At 39.9% G+C, this 15,993-nt stretch overlaps 2 protein-coding genes across 2 annotated transcripts; both read right to left on the minus strand.

Moving 5' to 3' along the window:
• Nucleotides 1-4,852: 4,852 nt before the first annotated feature.
• On the minus strand, nucleotides 4,853-6,878 carry rpl22l1 (ribosomal protein L22-like 1). The gene is made up of 4 exons (XM_075452071.1): nucleotides 6,774-6,878; nucleotides 5,538-5,651; nucleotides 5,214-5,335; nucleotides 4,853-5,062 (listed from the first exon to the last, which is right to left on the minus strand). Exons 1-4 carry the CDS (start codon nucleotides 6,780-6,782, stop codon nucleotides 4,918-4,920), a joined length of 390 nt encoding a protein of 129 aa, XP_075308186.1. The 5' UTR covers nucleotides 6,783-6,878; the 3' UTR covers nucleotides 4,853-4,917.
• Nucleotides 6,879-9,459: 2,581 nt separating this feature from the next.
• eif5a (eukaryotic translation initiation factor 5A) lies at nucleotides 9,460-15,262 on the minus strand. The gene is made up of 5 exons (XM_075452231.1): nucleotides 15,192-15,262; nucleotides 13,543-13,730; nucleotides 13,052-13,156; nucleotides 10,914-11,045; nucleotides 9,460-10,649 (listed from the first exon to the last, which is right to left on the minus strand). Exons 2-5 carry the CDS (start codon nucleotides 13,708-13,710, stop codon nucleotides 10,584-10,586), a joined length of 471 nt encoding a protein of 156 aa, XP_075308346.1. The 5' UTR covers nucleotides 13,711-13,730; nucleotides 15,192-15,262; the 3' UTR covers nucleotides 9,460-10,583.
• Nucleotides 15,263-15,993: the final 731 nt, after the last annotated feature.

A 15,993-nucleotide genomic window follows, 5' to 3' on the forward strand; every position in this document is an offset into this window, starting at 1 on the left:
GAGGGTGTATCCTCTTTTTCACATGTTTGTACTGACTGATATATTTTTTTATTGACACCGTCATGTTGGCTGCTTCTCACCATTTGTCAGGAAATAATAAGAAGGTATTACTATTACTTTCACACTAACACTAACTTCCTGTGAAAATACTCACACATACACATTGTTTTAATGGTTCAGATCTCTGTCATTTGGATTTTTTTTTTGTTTTTGTCACAGTTTTAACGGCTGGCGCGTGTGCTTGAAAAGTTTCATTTCACAGTTCAGCACACCAAAGCGGACCTGGGATTCCAGGAGTAACCCTCCAGGTGAAGCTGAGATACCGTCAGCTGTTCGTCGCACTTATCAGAGCGAGACCTCTCTGAAATATTGATGACCACCAAAGATCCACTTTCACAGCGGAAAGCTACGTTATGGATGCAAAAAGCGAACCGTGAGCGCTCATAAAACTGCTCGTTTGCACTTGAACATTTAAATTCCATCAACATCTGAGTTTAAATCAACTGCTGACTGACATCAGCACCAGAATGGACTTAATAGAGTGAGGCACGCAGACAGTTTAAGGCCTACAAAGACTGATCAAAACATCATACAAGCAGTTAAAATATGCCCACCTGAGCACACAGATCTTACACCCACCTGCTGTGTGTTTCCCCTCCGGAGAAGGAGCGCGAGGCATTTGGTTGATTCCTGGTCGTCTGCAGAGCCGCGGGAAATGGTGACGATATGCAACGGCCGCGTTAAATCATTCAGACCTGATAACATGTGATCAGGCTAATAAAATATTCAAAAGCGCTAAAACTGAGCAGGGGTGCGTGCGTGCGTGTAGCTGCCGTCGTTCATTCATGGAAGGGAAAACAGCTGCTGTGAAGGTTTGAGTTAATGTTTACGGCTGGGAACTGACCAGGTGTCTGTAGATAAATGATCAAAGTCTTTCCAACCTACTGGAGAAGAAAAATCTAAAGGTTCATCTAATTAATTTGGTTAAATGAAAACCAAAACCAAGCTCAATGTAGCATTTATTATTTAACTTTCCACTGAAGCTTTTGTCTGTATCACTGTCTTTGAAGGCGGTGAAGTTCGCAAAGCTGTAGATCGTCAAAATGCAAATTATGTAGTTAATACAACTTAAAAGTGAGCACCTATAAAAGCAGACGTTTTGTCAGTTTGCTGGTCTGCAGCATCCAGGTGTGTGTTAACACAATGCCAAGGAGGAAAGACATCAGCAACGATCTCAGAGAAGCTGCCCATCAACCTGGGAAGGGTTATAAGGCCATTTCCAAACTACTTGGAGTCCATCGTTCTACAGAGAGAAAGATTATTCACAAGTGGAAAACATTCAGAACAGCTGTCAATCTTCACAGGAGTGGACATCCCAGCAAGTTCACCCCAATGTAAAAAAAAACCCAAGAGCTACACCTCAGACTCTGCAGGCCTCAGTTAACATGTTAAATGTTAAAGTTCATGACAGGATTTTTTTGGGAGCCACATTAAGGGAAGGTGGTTAAGCAAGAGTGTTGGTGGTTAAGCAACACTCTTAACCCAGTAGATAAAATCCACTGAAATTCCAGTTATTTTCCTTTTCTCTACTACATTTTCTAGGTTATTCTTTTGCCTTTTTTTGGTTCATTTTGAGAAGCAGTGTGTTAAAAACTAAGTGAACAGCTTGTACAGCCACCTTTAGCAGCTATAATTTGAAGTAGTCATTTAGCTGATGGTCAGTTTTTCAAATGTATTTCGTCAGCAGCACCTGGCAGCTACTTACCTTCTTAATTCCTGTGGAAGCAGTAAGGGTTCACTTTGTTTTTCAAACACTGCTTCTGTGTTTTGTCTCAGTTTTTGTTCAATAATTAACGACACAGTGTAATGTGTTATGTGTTGTTGTTCATCTGAGGTTGGATTTATCTCATTTTAAGACCTGATAAGATCTAGGTGTTTTATTTAATTTTATTTTTTTTTGTCCTGCTATGGAAAACATGAATTAAGAGTGTGTACTTTCTTTTCTTCATGACTGTAAGTACATGATGTATTGCTGCATTTTGATGGTAATCTGATACAGAGAGTCAGATTACAGGACGGCATAAAACAGAGGAAACATGACACTTCAAGGCGGGCTGAGGGTATAGAAATCAGCTTTATGTTACTTCTTTTAAAGAGTTGAGTTGTCTTCAAATGAATAAATATATTTCTGTGTATTTCATAAACCAAGCGTGAGTCTGGGTTTTAGGAATTTTGCTATTTAAATTTAAAATAGAAGCTTTAGTAACTTTGCAGATTCCGAGTAAACATTGTATAACCCTGAACAGGGGTGATGCAGAACTAGGTGGGGTATTCCCAAAAAAATTCTTCTTGTAGAGCATAATGGTTTGAATCATAGCACACATACAACACATTGTAACACATTTCCTTCTCATTTCTCTGTCCTTTGTGCATCTTCTTTTATATAAACATCACTGTAAAGTGTTTTCTGAGAGCTCTGTATGTACGTAAAATCCACTAACTTTGTGAATCCTCGTGTGGATTTGAGAAGCCACCGGCGGCTGTTGACTGCAGAGCAGCTGAAGGTGGGTGCATTCCTGAGGCTAAATGCTTTATATGCAACAGATTATCAAACAGGAGTGAGTCCAAATGTTCCAACAGAAGAAGCAGAAGCAAAGCAAAACATCTTTTTGTGTTTAAGGGGAATGAAAGACTTTTTTTTCTTTTTGGCAGGGAGCTTATGACAGTTTACGCAGAGGGAAAGGCCTGAAGGGTTGAACGTTGTTCGCATCGAGCCAGCTTTAAACCTGAAGATTTGGCAACGTGGACAAAGATATTTTGGTGCCAGGTTGAATTTAAATGTATGCTGAATTCTGCAATGAAACAGAAAGACTTAAGAAGATATTATGCCAATTTCACCTGGATGACAACAGTTTCAATGAGGTGTTTCAGTGTAAATTGTTGTTGCTAGTTACAGATAAAATGAATAAAAACACAGCCCCTGAAGACGCAAATCATTAACACAAACTGGCTCCATCTTTTTGTTTAGTTATCACTTTCCTGCCCTTTTTCCATGACTTCTACTAAATAGCTGCCATCTATTTCTATCAGATTTATTGTCTTACATTTTCTTCTGTAGTCTCCTGTACATTCGCCCACGTGTATCCTGAATCTCAGATATTTTTGTGAGTACCTTTGCTCTAGATTTATTTTTGTGCGTGCTTTTAACCTTGTTGCATTTCTTTTTTTCTTTTGCTAATTGTCCATCTCGTTTTGTTTTTATTTTGGGGGATTTTCACTTTCTTGGGTGTTCACTAGGTGCTGTGCCATTTCACATCAGTGTAGTCTTGTTTTGCATCTTTGTCAACTTTTTGGTTGTGCTGCTGTGAAATGTCTGTGTTGTCAGTTAGCAGCTTTTTGTAGCAGTTGTGCACATCTTCATGTTTTTTTTTTTCACAAATTGAATCCATTTTAACTTTGTGAGTGCTTTTGTAGTTAAGATCGTCCTTGTGTTGCTGCTGACCTGATGCACCACCTGGTGGCTGTTCAATAAAACGCCTGATGAGTAAAAGGAATCATTTCTGTTAAAGAGCATCATCTCGTTTCACTTAAAGGGGAACTCCGGGGCATTTGAAGCGTGTTTCCATTGCTAGGGGTTGTCAAATAGTGATAGTAGGACACAGAGAGGTGCGTATCTGCGCTCCCTGTGTGAAGATCGCGCTGTCCGCACAGCATGTCATGCGAGGCTAATACGTGGTGGCTAAGGGGCAAGCGCTAACCCTTCCACGTAAAACAACAACTTGCACACTGCAGAAACGTCACACCACTTTATAAACCATCCGACAATAAAGTCACAAGCCTTACCATCAAAACCATATGCATGGTTCTCACATTACTGGCATGGGGACGTTACAAAACAACTTTATAAACAGCATGTCACTCACCGGCTGGTTGTAGGCTCGCGCATGTGAAAGCCCAAAAGAGTCGATGGAGAATAATCCCATATACAAAACAATTATCTTCTCTAGAAAAACTGCGTTCAAGTATTTAAAACATTACAACAATACTTGCCCAGTAATATTCTTGTAATGTTTGAAATACTTGAACGCAGTTTTTCTAGAGAATATAATTGTTTTGTATATGGGATTATTCTCCATCGACTCTTCTGGGCTTTCACATGCGCGAGCCTACAACCAGCCGGTGAGTTACATGCTGTTTATAAAGTTGTTTTGTAACGTCCCCATGCCAGTAATGTGAGAACCATGCATATGGTTTTGATGGTAAGGCTTGTGACTTTATTGTCGGATGGGTTATAAAGTGGTGTGACGTTTCTGCAGTGTGCAAGTTGTTGTTTTACGTGGAAGGGTTAGCGCTTGCCCCTTAGCCACCACGTATTAGCCTCGCATGACATGCTGTGCGGACAGAGCGATCTTCACACAGGGAGCGCAGATACGCACCTCTCTGTGTCATACTATCATTATTTGACAACCTCTAGCAATGGAAACACGCTTCAAATGCCCCGGAGTTCCCCTTTAATGAAAGTGGTTTTAAAAGCCTAAAATAATGCGACTGTAGTTTTGTTGGGCAGCTTTAGATTTAGTCAGGTGTAACTAATAAACTTAGTAAAGTGTCCAGTCAAAAATAATAGAAAACCCTTATAAAAGTAAATAGTGGTTTTCTATCAAATTTGAAAGACACTAATGCGGTTACTTTCTATGGAGAATCATCAACAAAATGTTTGATAGTGTGAAAATAAATTAAGGAACATTTCACTTGATGAAATGCACTGATGAACCAAATAAGAGGAGGAGGTATTTCAGTGAATATTGTTTGGAGAATGCAGTAAAAAAAAGAAAAAAAAGAAAGACGACTGTTTTTTTTTTTTACATTTATTCTCCTGCTGACAAACAGACAGCTTTAGAGCTCTGCCACAGCTTTTCACTCGTCTGCCTCCGACTCCTCGTCATCCTGACTGATCTGGAAGTAACGCAGCTCATACGTCTCCTTGTCGGACGCCACCACTCTCAGCCAGTCACGGAGGTTGTTCTTCTTCAGGTACTTCTTTGTCAGGTACTTCAGATACCTGGTGAAGGGAGCGAAGGGGTCATTATCTGGAAAGTCCATTAATTTGTCCCACAGAATCCAATTGAACACACACAGTACAGCTGTTTGATCATAATCTGCCTTTTGTTTTTAATGTCAAGGACAGTTTTAAATCATTTGTCTCCTCCAACCTTTTAGAAAACTGCTTCTCTGACGTGACGTTGATCTTGTTCTTCATGCGGCCGACCTGTACAATGTTACCCAGATTCCCAGTCTTTCCGTTCACCTTGATCCTCTCTTTAAGGAAGGATTCCTATTGGACAGAGCATAGTGACGTTCTAGGGAAGAGAACCCTAGTAAATTTGGAGCTAGGGAAGTTCGCCCTAGTCCAGACACCTGGTCAGCCGCTTGATCACTCAATTCATTATGGAGAATATTAACCTGCTAAATAATATAACTGCAATACAAGTGTTGTCTAAACAATTAAAAGATTAAAAACTACAGGAGAGACTTACAAAGTTTGCAGAGTCTAGGATCCCATCCTCCACAGGATGGGTCAGGTCCAATGTGAACTTCCATGAAGCTCCCTTTTTGGACCTCTTACCAACTGCTGGCCTCTTCTGTTTGATCTGTGATGGAAAGCAAAAAAAAAAGATATGTATCAGCTGTACAACTCAACCTCTTCCTCCAAATCACTTTTAATAACAAATTCTTATTCCTCACCAACTTTATTTTTACCGCTAAAAACAACAGTAAAATATCAAATATAACCCACCTCCCACTTAACACACTGAATACCGGCGGTGTTTACGGAATTATGTTGTAGAATCCCAGCGTTCTAAACCATTTTTTGACGTTTTTTTGTACAGTCACAGCATATTATGTGATAGGGCCACTGAAACATGTTATGGCTCGTTTGAAAGCTGAGACTTTAAACTCTTTGTGGGTCAAAACTGCGTGTCTCTAGGTGCCGCCATTAGCGAGTTATCCTCGCTAATGGCGTATTTTTACCATTTGAGAGCCAACGCATGGACAGTAAAAAACGTAGTTTTACGTGACTTGGGAGTCAATGTTTTAAGAGTTTTAATAATCTTTTCAACTGCTGTTCTGCTGACCATTATGATTTACTTCTTAACGAGAATCTTAAGTGTCAACTGCCCGACTAAATATGAACATCTATTATCATTGGTGGCATGAAAAATCACCAAAACTGTTCATACATTTATACACATGTGAAATAACTGCGCAATTCATTAATACACAATTAATGCATTTATTATGAGTTCTGAACAGTTAAGTAATAACATATTTAAAATGAATATTTGTAATTGTATTTATATTGGACTTCTTAAAGTGACTTGTGTGACTGTTTGCTTATGTAGTATTGCTTATACCATTTTGATTTTTTTCATTTTATCCTAATTATTCAGTATTACAGTGCTTTAATTGACACACGTTTTCAGATAAGCTTATAAATAAACTGTTGTGACTTGTAGATTTGTTGTGTTGGAATTCTTATTATGTCTTTTTGTATTGTAATGAATGGAACACGTGTACGCAGACTCGTATGAGCTAATGCTAACTGTGCTAGTTTCTAACCTCCCTCCATTATAACAATCCTAAAAGACAATAATTTATAGCGGAAATGATAATGCCTTAATTTTTTCCTGAACAAAACCCAAAATAACTTCAAGACGGTAAATTAAACTAACATGCACCAGCGTGAATTTAAGAGAGCTGACCGGACTTACCGGCGCCATGTTGAAAGGTCGGAAAGGAAAGGAGGAAACGGAAATGACGTTGAGTGACGTAGGACGCACCCCATGGAAAGCTCTTACCAAATATGGTCAAAGCCGTATCAGCCGAAGTAAAAGTATGAGGAAATGTGTAAATTGGTCTATTTATCGACTGAAATCCAAACTCGTGAGTTTATACAACTTTAATATGAATGGTAAATGTCTCTTTTATATTTATTTATATATATATTTAATTTCCACCACGCTATAGCAGAGTTTGGCCTATAAACAAAGTATTTCAGTGTCCAGGTTTCGTCTGTTGTTGCAGCAGTTGTGTGGAATGACGGATGTCCAAAGTTCACATGCAGCCCAAACACACCCTGATAAACATGCTGAGCCTGGTCAGTCACTGACAACCTCCGAACACGCACACTCACCGCTCTGCCCTGGGCCTCATTCATTCAGATGCATTTCTGTTAAACACACAGAGAAAATAAAAACCCTGCTGGTGAGTCAGATTAACCATAACCAGTGCTGTGAGAGAAGAGAAACAGAAAAAAAGAAAATGAACCTTATTTTCCATTGTGCAGACATGAAGAAAGAGTGATTCATCCTCACATTACAGTTTGAGGCATTCGGGCAGGGTGTGGTTGTTGCTGCCATGACTTCCAATGCAGATACACACAAAACAAGATGCACCATCAGAGAAGGAAAAGTACATGAATTGCAACCTTTTTTGAGTCGATAAGAATCCTATTAACTAGCTGCGCTATTAAATCACATTAAATATATTATTACAGTTACACCATTTCTATATCTCCATAGTGCACTCATCTCGATTTCTTTTGTTTTGTGACATTGGTCCAATTCCAGTTTAAGTCTCATGTGGTGACCTTCTGCGAACCTTTAATGATTTCTTTCGTTATTAATTTGGTGTGGATAGCCCCATAAAGATGTGAAAATAAACATTTACGTACCCTTTGTCTGATGTGACAGCTGGCTGTAATGGTTGAATTTCACTGCATTCTTACCTGTGTTAAAGAATGAGTTTCTTTATGTATTGATAGAAAAACTTATTGAAACATGGTCAAACATAAATACAGAATACTGTATGAGGCAGAAACAGTTTGCACAATTCTAAGGAGCTTTAAAGTGAATATTTGGTCTGAGCACCTTTATTCTCCAACACAGCCTGAACCCTCTTAGAGAAGCTTTCTGTCATTTCTTTAAGGAGTCTTCAGGAATAGTTCTCCGGGCTTCTTGAAGGACATCCCAAAGCTCTTCTTTGGATGTCGGCTGCCTTTTGTTCCGTTCTCTGCCAACATGATCCCACACTGCTTCAATAATGTTGAGGTCCGGGCTCTGGGGAGGATTCATCCCTCCATAAGACCTGCTGCCACTGATTTTCAGTCCACTTCTTGTATCCTTTGGCACAGCTCAGACTTTTCTCCCTGTTTGCCTTCCTTAAGAACGGCTTCCTTGACAGTCACCCTTCCATGGAGCCCATTTCTGATGAGGCTTGGGCCAACAGCAGATGGATCAGCTGAAGGTCCAGATGCATCTCTCAGCTCCTGTGTCAGGTCTTTGCTGGATTTTTTTGCTGATATGTCAAGTTTTCAGCTAATAGCTCTTTGGGAATGACCTTGTTGGAGCAAAACACTATTTTCTTTCGGTTATCTTTGGTGTTTTTTTTTTTTAATGTAGGGCTTACTAATGAATTGTGAATAAATTGCATGATTGAAAAAGGAGCAAATGTCAAAAGAAAAACTTTTGAAGACCTTCAGAAAGCCTGGAGAACTGTTGCTTTCGGCCACTTGAAAGAAAGTCTGGTGGCTTGGAAGCTAAATTTAAAGGAAACAAGGGCTGTAATAAGATCTTTACAAGCAGATAATGTCCTGACCGGTAAAGATTTAGGTTTCTAAATTGAGGAAAAATATTCAAGCTTCTCAAAACCAGAATAAGAACATATCCAGGTTCCTAAATGCAGGATATTTACATGTTGTCCACTTAAACAGATTATTAAATTTAGTGACAAGTTTCTGATAAGTCAGTACATTCGTCACAAACTGACACTGTTCACTGCGAGTATGTCAGACCTAAATGTTCTTTCATGGTTCTTAATGCAAAGAAATTATATAATTCTACATTTTTGCAGTTAGTTGAGCTATAATTTTGTCTTTAAAGTTTCTCCAGTTCAGAATTTATGTCACCACACTGGAGGAGTTCCTGGTTTTCTGCATTATGCATCACTCACAGCAGTATTTTTAAGCCTCTGGTGAAGCTACTAAGCTCCTGTTTTCTGTGGAAGAACAAAATAATATAAATACAAACCCAGAGAAAAACTTTTACACATTTTCTTTTGGGTTTAAAAAGAAAACAGAGGTACTTTTGCTTTTAATATTTATTACTTGCATTTCTGAAGGAATTAAAGTACTTTTTAAAAGCACAGAAAACAACTTGCAAAATAAGAACATTAATATTCAACTTTTTTTCCTTGTGTTTACCAAGACCACTTCACCACACATCTCCTGAAGTGCGGAGCACAAACTACAAAATGTATTAATCTAAAAATATAAGAATTAAATAGCTTTCAAGGACTTTACCACTGCATTCCTTTAACAAGCCATACCATTGCTTTTAGCCATTTTGAGGACCTAACCGGACTCGCAGGCATGTTTTAGACACAGAAAACCAGACAGTGTTTGCAGTTTTTCTCCATTTGTATCATTGTTTTATTTTGCCATCTCCAGTCAGGTGACAAAGGCCTCGAGTGAACAATAAGTTTGCAACTCAACCACCCTCCCCAACCCGATTGAGTCCCTCAAAAGAAAACGCACACCTCACTGCAAACTGCCTCCCACATTTCGGAGGCCCACACCGCTACACACACAAATAGAACTCTTTGTAATGGGGGGAAGGCCGGGGTAACGGGACTAACCCTCGACTGCCCCGGCGGATTAGAGGTGTGAGCGCACTGGACCGTCACGCCCCTCAAACTTCTACAGACAAGAGACTGGCATCACGAGGGCAAATCACTTAAGTTTCTGTTTTTTGTGGGGGGAGGAAAAAAAAAAAAAAAAAAAAAAAAAAAAAAAAAAAAAAACAAAACCAAACAAACCTTCTCTTTTCTTGGGTTTAGAGCTCAAACATGCTGGGGTGGACCTCAAGCGCTCATAAGTGCTGGCCACCACCAATCCAAGTGATGAGGAGAAAATCTGACCCTGTCACACCCAGTCCACTTAAGAACCAGAGCAAAGGCCATGCTGAAAAGCGGTATGGCTGCTAGAGGGACGACCTAAATCAGAATTCAGTTTCTACTGGGGCATCCCTCCCTCCCTCTGCATTTACAACTCAAACAGCCCCCTCCCATTCCCTCTAAAAGGCTTTAGACCTGCTATAGTCAATCTAAAGAATATAAAAAAAATAATCATACAAAAGCTGAATCCCATTGTTATTTAAACATTCAGGAATGTGAGTGGCAAAACCAACACTTTGAAGGCAAAAATAAGCAGGAATGAGCAACTGATCATTATTTTTTGAAGTTGTTTTATATAAAGTAGATTGTTACCAAACAAAACCTCAGTGATCAGGCAGAGGACCACGCAGCGAGCTGCAGTGGAACATTCCCAACAGCAATGGAAAAGAGAAACGAAAGGGGCGGGGCGGGGGGAGAGAGAGAAAAATTAAAGATCATTGATGAGAGAAATCACAACAGAATGATTTGAGGTTGTCTGTGAAGGCCGACGCTTTGGTGACAGAACCAATGAGAATGCAAGAGAATGGTTGTGGGTGGTGCTTGTTGCCTGGGCAGCAAAGTCCATCTCCCTATTTGCTGGCCAAGACCTTGGTTGCGACAGCACATTCCTCCCCCATGGCAGAAATCACGGTGACCTGCGGAGAGCACACAACGTGTTCAAGTCAATCATCTGAAACTTTACACATGCAGCTCACATTCTCATGGAGCGACTTTCTGCTCTAATTCAGGACTGAAACTTCAGCTCACATCTGATTTATATCAAGACACTATTTCTGCTCCAAGTGCTGCCTACAGAGTTGATTATCAGTCTTTTCCGTTTCTGATAACGCAAATCAAAAGGTGATGTTTGAATCAAGGAGTTACAAAAACCCAGAGATCTTTAAGAATTTAAAACTTACCATGAATTCTTCACCCGCCTCGAACTTTGACTCAATTTCCTTGCCGACGTCGCTCTCAGGGACACGCAGGTCCTCCCTGATGTCACCATTGTCGCTCATCAAGGACATGTAACTTTCATTGATGTTAACCAGCTGGAAGACAACACATTGACCCCGTTAGGACTGCCTGCAAAGCCACACCTCTTCAGAGTCAAATGAATAAAACCTGCTTATAACGGCGCCTCCTTCTGCAACACCCATATCAACTATAAACACCCTGCTTGTTAAGCAAACATGAGACCCTTTAAGGTCACATTTGTCTTGCAGAAACAGCTAAATCAAGCAGCATGTCCAGTTTCAAACCAAAATCATCCATAAATGACAACTACTATGTTTGCTTGGTGGAAAAGTCTGGCAGTCATTCAGCTTTTTCATATCAGTATCTACAGCAAACTGTTCACAGAAACACCACAGATGCTACCCTTTTTCACATAAAAAGACAGAAATGCATCAGTGCAGCTAAAAGTTATTCCTCCTACAGGCCTTAATTTGTCTTAAAAACAAACACACAAAAGATTAATCTATCATTTTTGTAATGAGATGAACAAAGAGTCCTTTGACATGCGTGTTAGCAGCTGTAGCTTATTACAGTTAGCAGCTTCAACAGCACAACTCGTAGTGAAGTGTTTTTTTGGGCTGGAAAAGTCAGTTTGTCAAGATTAATACCAGTTTCAAGACAATGAGTCTCACTGTAGTCGTTGACCCTTCAAACTGCAGGTTCACCAAATGGATACTAGGCTGCAGGAACACTTACAAACCACTCAAAGTTCTTACAATAAAAATCAGGGATTGTGCATTTTCGTTTCCACCCCTTTCAGTCACCTTGTTGTTTTAATGCTTTTCGTTTCAACCATCTCCAAATCTAATAATGCGGAGTCATCGTGCACCTTTTTCCATTTTATTTTAGGTCCCAAATTTACTTTTGAGTGGCTTTAAAAACTAGTCAAATCTCACTTTCCATAACCAACAAAATCCTTCAATGTATCCTAATAATGAGTTGAATGATCTATAAAAGAAACAGATCCTGTAAATCCTGTCCAGGAACATTTTGCGCATCAACACAACAACTACTAGGTATTCAAGTCATTAATGATAGTTTATGGCTATTCAAGTATGGCAAAGTAGTAAGTTATTCTGGTAATCGTGATCTCAATGATCTTGGAAACATGCATTCATTGATCTTTATCAGAAGCAACCTTTATTTGTTTTGACAGTTGCTCAAACCGTCTCGGCTCAAGCTGAACTAAAAATGCCATCAAACAGAACACAATTACTGTCTTCCTTAGTTCTCATAATTACTGGAAGTCTGTTACAAAAGCAGCCTCCAAGTAAAATAAGATCACCTCGAGAAAAAAAAAAAAAAAAAAAAAAAGTCAATGAGCCTCACAATACAAGGAGTTAAAAATTATTTCTAATCAACGGCTATCCTTTAATGGTTTCAATATATCTTCAAACATATTTCAATATAGTTGGTCACTGACCCTTTATCATGTTATCAAACCAAAGCTAAACTACCACCTACAAGTCTCATTAAAATTAAAGCAGAATATACATTTAAGTTTTCTGAGACAGCTGACAATCAGGTACATTCAGGTACATCTGCAAGACCGTTCAGTTGTTGCACAGCACCAACACATTACCACCAATAGCTGAAAAGATGCTTAGTTAGCATTTACTCCCAACACAAACATTAGGCGGTAATTGGATTTACTCGGCATTGCATAGTGAGCTGCATCAACCTTTCTTACCGGCTGCAGCAGCACAAATTTAGGACACATTCAAGATAAGAAAACAGACTGGGTAGCACATTTTCTCCTTAATGCCAAAGTTTAATTTAGTTTACCATGGAATTGATTTCCTGTAAATGTCCATAATGTTTTTAAACAACTGTCATGAGGCAGTAAGAAGGAACAAGAATGCTTAGTCTGAGCTCCAACCAGACCGGAGCTCAGCTTTATGCACAAGAAAAAGTAAATGTTATCGAGCAATGCGATTGTGCCCGGAACAAATGGCAGCAGTCACATGTTTGTCCTGACCGAGTTATACTGCAGTGACATGACTGTGAGAAAGTTCCAGAGATGTTAAGATCACATGTGTACCTGATAGTCGATCCTCTTGATGGAGGGAACATCCATGTTGTGGGTGGAGGGGCACATATCTTCATACTTCTTGTTGGTGAAGATGTCAATACCAACCATGTTAACCTGCAGAACAAGAGGACAAAACAACCTATGAAAAAGTTAGGAACCACAGTTCCTCTTTGTAAGCCTTAAATGTGTTAACTTTAAGAGAGAATCTTCGTAATTCTCATTTATTTTGAGTGTCCCACGGACAGGCAAAGTGTCAGCACCCTGGTGCTTGAGGGAAATAACTGTTCATTACCAAAGCAACAGTTCAGACAGCTTGAATCAGATTGGTCTGAAATGTGAGATCCTTCTAACCCAAGCTGAGCCTTGGGTCTCTGGCTTATGGCCACATCCCTGGTGAGGTCTTTCCCCTTTCCCGAACTCCATTTAAGACTTTGTATTTACGACTTGCAGCAGCTCCCAGTTTAAGAAGCTACATTAGCATGTTTGAAGGATAAACTTACCTTGGCATGTCCGTGCTTGCCAGTCTTGGAGGTGGACATCTCCACAATTTTGCAGGGACGTCCCTTCAGCACAACATAGCCGTTCTTACGCAGAGCCGAGCACTGCATGGGGTAGGTGGCGGAGGCGCCAGACTCGCCAGTCGTGAAGTCAAGATCGGGATCTGCCATGGTGCGATGGGTCAGGGGCGCTGCAGAGACATTTACAGATCACTTACCATGTAAAAGTTTACCCAAGCATGGATTACCTGACATATATTGATCCAAATCATCTTTCACTCCAAATAACTAATGTTGTTATCTCGTAAGTTGATCGATATAAGATGTCCAAACAAAGCCACACAGACCCTCTAAACTCACAGCCTAAAACTCTCGAATATAGAAATGAGTGTAATATGCATCGTGGCCCTGTATTTTCATGACAAATTGCAGCCTGCATAGACAAAAAGTAGGTCGATAACATACCTAAACACCTAAATCCTTGTCAGCAGACTAAAAATAGTAATTACACTTGTTCTAAAGACTATTATATTAGAAATGTAATAACAATTTAGTAACACTGGTTGTCACAGAATGGAGATGCAGAACAACTTTGATAAACTGAAATTAGTGTTAGTAAATTTACAGTTTAGCAGACAACCCTTGCTCGTCTCGCTACCTGCTGCTGCCTTTCCAAGGACCAACTAATTTTACGTCTATATCGTATTTTAACGATGAAGATAAGATGCTGCTCGTGGTGCATCTCATACAATAATTTAGGTCTGAATAAAGGGAAGGGATGAACCTGCAGCGTCCCTGAAACGTGGAAGCAGGGACAGCTAACCGGCTCGACACGAGGCTTCACTGCTGACCAAGCTACCGCGAGATTTACCGAGTTGGAAAACTAAATTCAACTTAACTTAAAACGTTGAGTCTATAACCATACGTTAATTGCTAAAACTAGACAGTCTTTACCGTTTGCAGTAATGAGCGTTAATTCTGTGAAGGGATTATCGTGGTATTTTAACATCAGCTGAAGCGCTAACACGCTAGCTGGCCTTTAGTTTACAATGGATAACGGTGCAGTGCGGACTAATTATTATGATATATGCGCTGACACAAGCTACTGTTAACCTGGGTGATTGGATTTGAAATAATTTCAAACGTTTATCAAGTTAAACATCAGCTAACTACATTTTTTAAAGTGTCAAGACAGACATAGCCACTTTCAAAATGTGTGAGCTAATGCTATGCTATCAACGCTATGCTAATAACGGTAGCCGTCCAATCAGCTTCGTTCAAATAAAAGCACAAATTGATGCCGGGTCGACGGCAGTTTGTGTGTGAAATCTTATTTTGCCTTTATGAGCACAACGTTGTTACTGAATGACAATAAACGTAAATAAATCCGAGCGGTGTCTACTGAGCGCGCTGCTGAAGGCCGCATGTCCCTTTGATTCAGCCTGGTAATGCTCGCTCGAACATCGGACACCCACACCCTGCCCTGACACCGATCACATTCACTGAGAAAAATCACAAAACTACCCCAACGACTTCAAAAATCAATTCACGACTCCTTTAGTACCTCTAACCTCGCTATCGTTTTATTTAAAACCCAATAAAGTATTCCATTTATTCCCCCAAGGCAGAAACACGCGCCATGCCACACTTACCTTCCAAGAAAAAAGAGGACCGAAAGTGCGCAGGCGCGGCAAACTTTACTGCGGCATCCGTAGAGGAAGAAGGTAGAGAGGGGGGTGGGGGGCGTTTACGTCTTCCGGTGGCAGACAGGCAGAAAGGGATGCCAGGTCTTATGCAAACATGGCAACCAAGCGACACACTGATACCCTCAAACGGTGCTGGGATGTTTATCTATGTAAATTAATTAATATGTTCAGCTGGCCCTAATTTCTTAATATTTTACTATGGAAACTGGAAATAGATGCAGCGATTTATTAAAACATGGAAAAACATAAATATAAATACAGTATATGAGACAAAAACAGAGTTTGTATAGTTCTAATGAGCTTGAAAGTCAATATTTGGTCTAAGCACCTTTATTTCTGTGCAAAATGACACAAGAAGTGGACTGAAAATCAGTGGCAACAGGTCTTATGGAGGGATGAATCCTCCCTAGAGCCTAGACCTCAACATTATTGAAGCAGTGTGGGATCATGTTGACAGAGAATGGAACAAAAGGCAGCCGACATCCAAAGAAGAGCTTTGGGATGTCCTTCAAGAAGCCTTGAGAACTATTCCTGAAGACTACTTAAAGAAATGACAGACAGCTTGTCTAAGAGGGTTCAGGCTGTGTTGAAGAATAAAGGTGCTCGGACCAGATATTGACTCTGAAGCTCCTTACAGTGGTACAAACTCTGCATATCTATTTCAGTTTTTATGACAACATATGAAGAAATGAGACATATCTCAGGACTTTTCCACAGTATTGTATCTTTCACTACATGTTATATTTTG

Source organism: Odontesthes bonariensis, chromosome 20 (genome assembly GCF_027942865.1).
Source record: "Odontesthes bonariensis isolate fOdoBon6 chromosome 20, fOdoBon6.hap1, whole genome shotgun sequence".
Classification (NCBI taxonomy): Eukaryota; Metazoa; Chordata; class Actinopteri; order Atheriniformes; family Atherinopsidae; genus Odontesthes; species Odontesthes bonariensis.

Coding starts and splice junctions, on each gene's coding strand:
- rpl22l1 (XM_075452071.1), bottom strand. Junction 5,336..5,537: donor TCCTAGACTCTGCAAACTTT/GTAAGTCTCTCC, acceptor TCTGTCCAATAG/GAATCCTTCCTTAAAGAGAG. Junction 5,063..5,213: donor GAGAAGCAGTTTTCTAAAAG/GTTGGAGGAGAC, acceptor TCCCTTCACCAG/GTATCTGAAGTACCTGACAA.
- eif5a (XM_075452231.1), bottom strand. CDS start 13,710: ATGGCAGATCCCGATCTTGACTTCACGACTGGCGAGTCTGGCGCCTCC. Junction 13,157..13,542: donor GCAAGCACGGACATGCCAAG/GTAAGTTTATCC, acceptor CTTGTTCTGCAG/GTTAACATGGTTGGTATTGA. Junction 10,650..10,913: donor AGGCGGGTGAAGAATTCATG/GTAAGTTTTAAA, acceptor TGCTCTCCGCAG/GTCACCGTGATTTCTGCCAT.